Raw genomic sequence first — 4,591 nt, forward strand, 5'->3', positions numbered from 1 at the left:
ACTGCATATTTGGAAAAGTAAATGACAAAATGAATTTATTTCAAAAGTATATCATAGAAACACTCAGCCATAGATGAAATAACCTGGAAAATGAATGCAGGTCGTTTTTGACTCATGTTGTGCATTAGAAGGGTAGTGATACAAAAAGGGTTTTTATTCAAAAAGTAAGAAAGGAAAAAATAAAATAAGGATGTACCGTATGATGATCAAAAACAAGTTAATTGAGGAATATCTTGAATACTGAATGATGGAATTAATTTATTGCAAAGATATAGAAGATAAAAAATCAGCCGGGTCACTTTTGACCCATGTTTTGCATCAAAGGGTTAAATGAGTGTAAAGCCACAAAAAAACAGGAAACTTGTGAATGAAAACAAAATCACACAGCACATGAGAAGGAAGTGGTTAAGAACTTTCATCTTTTTTTACTGGAATAAGTGGCTGAATTTACCACAATATTGTATGTGTGGTACTGTATATCACACAAGTACTAAATAGTAATCAGTACACTCATGGTCAACAGCGTCACTACACTGTCAGAAACAGGGGTACAGTCGGAGCCCATTTCTGTCCCCCAAGGTATGATCTACACTAATGTACTCCCCAGGGCTCATTATATATGTTCCCAATCAGTATATAAAGGGTACAAATAAGTAGCTTACAGGGTACTGTTCCAGTAACAAGCCGCTGTACCCCTAAAGATACAATAATGTACTTTATTTTTGATTGATTGATTGCTTTATTCCGAACAGTAAAGAAGATATAAAAACAAACAAAAAAAGAAAAAATAAAAATAAAAAATGCAATCATCAAAACATCGTCATAAACAGAATAGCGTAGCCACAAGGCAATAACATGATAATGTTCGGAAAGGATTAGGAAGAAGTAAATAACATCAAATCGTAACCCTCTATACCACCGCTAATCAAACATCACTTTCCACCATAATAAACTATATATACAAAAGAAAGCAAAATCAACAACAACAAAAAAAACCATACCAACATACCAAGACACACCAACATGGTATAATATCGCCCAACTCAAATCATATATATACACAAATACTTATGCTATGCATATATATGCACATACAATACATATATACAGTACATACATATACACATACCTATAACTATACACATCCATACGTACACAGACGCCCATATCATAATTATGCATATTATGCTTATATATTATATACAGCACCACACACACACACACACACACACACACACACACACACACACACACACACACACACACACACACACACATATAAAAAGCTTCTCTTTTCATCAAAGCAAAACTACTTCCTTCCTTACTTTCAGAACGAGCGCTCAGGATCGGTGCATCATAGAAAATCTGTTCAGTTGGTTTTATAGGTAGAAGAGGTGTATAGACAAAGTGACTTGTCCCTCATTTTTGCCCCAGAATTTCATTTATCTAGCTCTACATATTTGTATATGATTGAACCATCCAACTTATAGATATTAGATTTTTTCCTCAACAACCCATTTGAAGAGGAACGAATGGCTCTCGAAGGTCTGTATAAACAATTATTTTCGGAACGGGTATCTAAAGTATATAAAATATCTTATTTTTAAACCTATCTATAGGCTATGGATCATAAACTGTACTTGGAGCATTGTACAAATTCACTGGTGTGTGATGTAGTTCTGGGTTTGTCTTTAAAACAATAAGTTTCATTTCTTCATGTAGGAGAAGGTATCGATGCAGAAACTCAGATGAACAAAGAATAAGACAGAACTGATTTTACATGTTTAACAATAAATTTTTTCTTCACAGACAACTATACGACGTTTACATATGATTACGATGATAGTAGCAGCATTGAGGATCAACTGTGTCACAAGGAAGCTGTGGCAAAATTTGGATCCATCTTTGTCCCGTTATTCTTCAGCATCGTGGTCTTGCTCAGTCTCATTGGTAACATCTTGGTTCTTGTGATTCTCATACACTATGAGAACCACAAATCATTGACGAACATCTTCATACTCAACTTGGCTCTGTCGGACCTGCTGTTCACTATCGGATTGCCGTTCTGGGCTTGTTACTACATCTGGGGTTGGACTCTCGGAGATGCTGTGTGCAAAATTGTCTGCTTCATCTTCTACATTGGGTTTTACAGCAGCATCGTGTTCCTGATGCTGATGACTATTCAGCGCTACATGGCTGTAGTGCACCCTCTCTCGGACTGGGAAAGAGGACAGGGTTTTGCACTTATCTTCATCATTGGTTGGTTGGTGAGCATCTTAGCAGCATTGCCATCCTCAATCTACACCTCTGTAATGCCTGATCCAGCAAATGATTCACAACAATACTGTGAGTATAATTCCATTCTGGCAGACCGTGTGCTTACCTACGAACAGAACTGTTTTTTCATTTGTGCCTTTTTGGTCATGGGGTTTTGCTACATAAGAATCCTGCAGACCATCTTCAAGGCAAGAACGAACAAAAGACACAGAACTATCAGACTCATCTTCTGTATCGTAATCGTGTTCTTTCTTGGTTGGGGTCCTTATAACCTGGTGATTTTTTTGCAAACATTAACCCCTCTTAACGTCGAGTTTTTCACAATTTGCGAGGTCACGCATCATCTTGACTACGCTGAAAACGTCAGTAAACTGCTGGCGTTTTCTCACTGCTGCCTGAATCCTGTGTTTTATGTTTTTGTTGGTGTGAAATTTAGAAATTATCTTAAGGAGATTCTGCAGAAGATTTTTCAAAGGCCATCCAACACGAGTACGCCAAAAACACGAACTGCTCACGCTCAGTCCCTGGGCTCCTTGTACTGATACTGTAACGACTGCAGAAGCAGTGATTGAACTGTCTGATACAGTGTAAATATATTTTTAAATGTTTTGTACATTTATTTGTTGAATACTGACATAAAGGTATGCTGAGGAATTTATATTTTTTTTAAAATGATGACCAAACTTTGTTGGATGAACTGCTGGAAATGAGACGCTGAAATGCTAATTATAGTACAGTGTGTATAGTATTTATATTAAACACAGAAGAAGTCACACATGCTGTAAATTTGACTGCTGGTTCTGTGAATCCCGTAAATGTCCTAAGGTTTCTCTGCTCTTGCATTTCTTATGTCTCTTCGTTTTTTTTCGTTTGGTAATAAATCAAATTTGAGATACATACATTCACTGTCCACTTTATTAGAATCACTGGTACATTCACTTATTCATGCATAAAAATCATTCCATCAGCAATTTGAGGTCAAGCTCAAGTTTCAGTTAATAGTTCCATCAAACCTCGGAATTGGGAAAATGTGATCTCGGTGATTTTGACCTTGTTTGTGCCGGACAAACTGGTTTGAGTATTGATCTCTTGGGATTTTCACACACAACACTCTGTAGAGTTAACACAGGATTACACAGGTCTGTGTGCAAAAACGCCTTGCTGATGAGGGATCTGATGAGAATGGCCAGACTGGTTTGAGCTGACATGAAGACTACTGGAACTCAAACAACCATTACAAACGTGGTGAGCAGAAAAGCATCTCACAACACATTGAATCTTAAAGCTAGCCTGCCTTTCAGATTTTTTAAGCGTAGGTCATAAAAAGAGTTTTCCCCGACACCCAGTTATTTTGTTTAATGGACCGAAAGCTACTGAATTCGAATCACAGACTTCCAATTTTCTTAGTTTTTTTTAAACAGAACAATTAATAACTTTAAGGCCATGTGGCCCTAAATTCTCAGCTATTTTTTCCTGCTTCACCATGACGTGATACAAGATACTACGTCATGCATCACGTGGTGGGCTTTCCCCGTTCGCCCAAGGCATTGTGAGATAAAATTTGAAACAGGAGAAAAAAATGGAGGATGCGAATGAAACGTGAAAGACCGACTACAGCAACAGAAAGCGAGAAGAAAAGGCGTTATGCTAAATATGAAGGAAAGGAAACGCAGGACCAAACTAATAAATATCGGCGGTCAGCGAGCACCTTAGTGTGATCAGCTGTTCGTTTAACGACAGAATGATGGAACTGTCAGTGCACGGTCAAGGTAAACCTGTGTATGGCAGTAATGCAACACTGTGGATGCCAGCTGCCGTAAAACCCAAAAGAAGAAGAAGCAGGTAAACCTGCGCATGCGTACACGAACTTCCTCTGTCTGCTTGACTGTGCGAAGTGAGCGATTTCATGCACATTATTTGCTTTAATCCCCTCAAATGAAATAACTTCCCAGCCGCAGAATGGCCTGATATTTGAGATATTACAGAAATAAATATATATCACAATGACCACATTTCAGAAGGAACTAAATTTCACCGATTTTATGAACTCGAAAGGCCGTCTAGCTTTAAAGCGGATGTGTGACAACAGCAGGTTTCACTCCTGTCAGCCAAAAACAGGAATCTGACGCTAAAGTGGATACGGAATCACCAGGACTGGACAGATGAAGATTGGACAAAGTCAGCCGGTCAGTTTTGCACAGTTGTTGCTCATAAAATGGATGGCGTGTGTGTATTATTTTTGTATTAAAGATGAACAAGTGCATCAAACAGGGCGGCACGGTGGTGTAGTGGTTAGCGCTGTCGCCTCACAGCA

The 4,591-nt window shown here is 38.2% G+C and overlaps 1 protein-coding gene across 1 annotated transcript; it reads left to right on the forward strand.

Annotated features, from left to right (window-relative positions):
• The first annotated feature begins 1,330 nt into the window (after positions 1-1,330).
• On the forward strand, positions 1,331-3,154 carry LOC132896679 (chemokine XC receptor 1-like). Its single transcript, XM_060937679.1, has 2 exons — positions 1,331-1,545; positions 1,810-3,154. Exons 1-2 carry the CDS (start codon positions 1,533-1,535, stop codon positions 2,817-2,819), a joined length of 1,023 nt encoding a protein of 340 aa, XP_060793662.1. The 5' UTR covers positions 1,331-1,532; the 3' UTR covers positions 2,820-3,154.
• Positions 3,155-4,591: the final 1,437 nt, after the last annotated feature.

Source organism: Neoarius graeffei, chromosome 13, assembly GCF_027579695.1.
Source record: "Neoarius graeffei isolate fNeoGra1 chromosome 13, fNeoGra1.pri, whole genome shotgun sequence".
Lineage (NCBI taxonomy): Eukaryota > Metazoa > Chordata > Actinopteri > Siluriformes > Ariidae > Neoarius > Neoarius graeffei.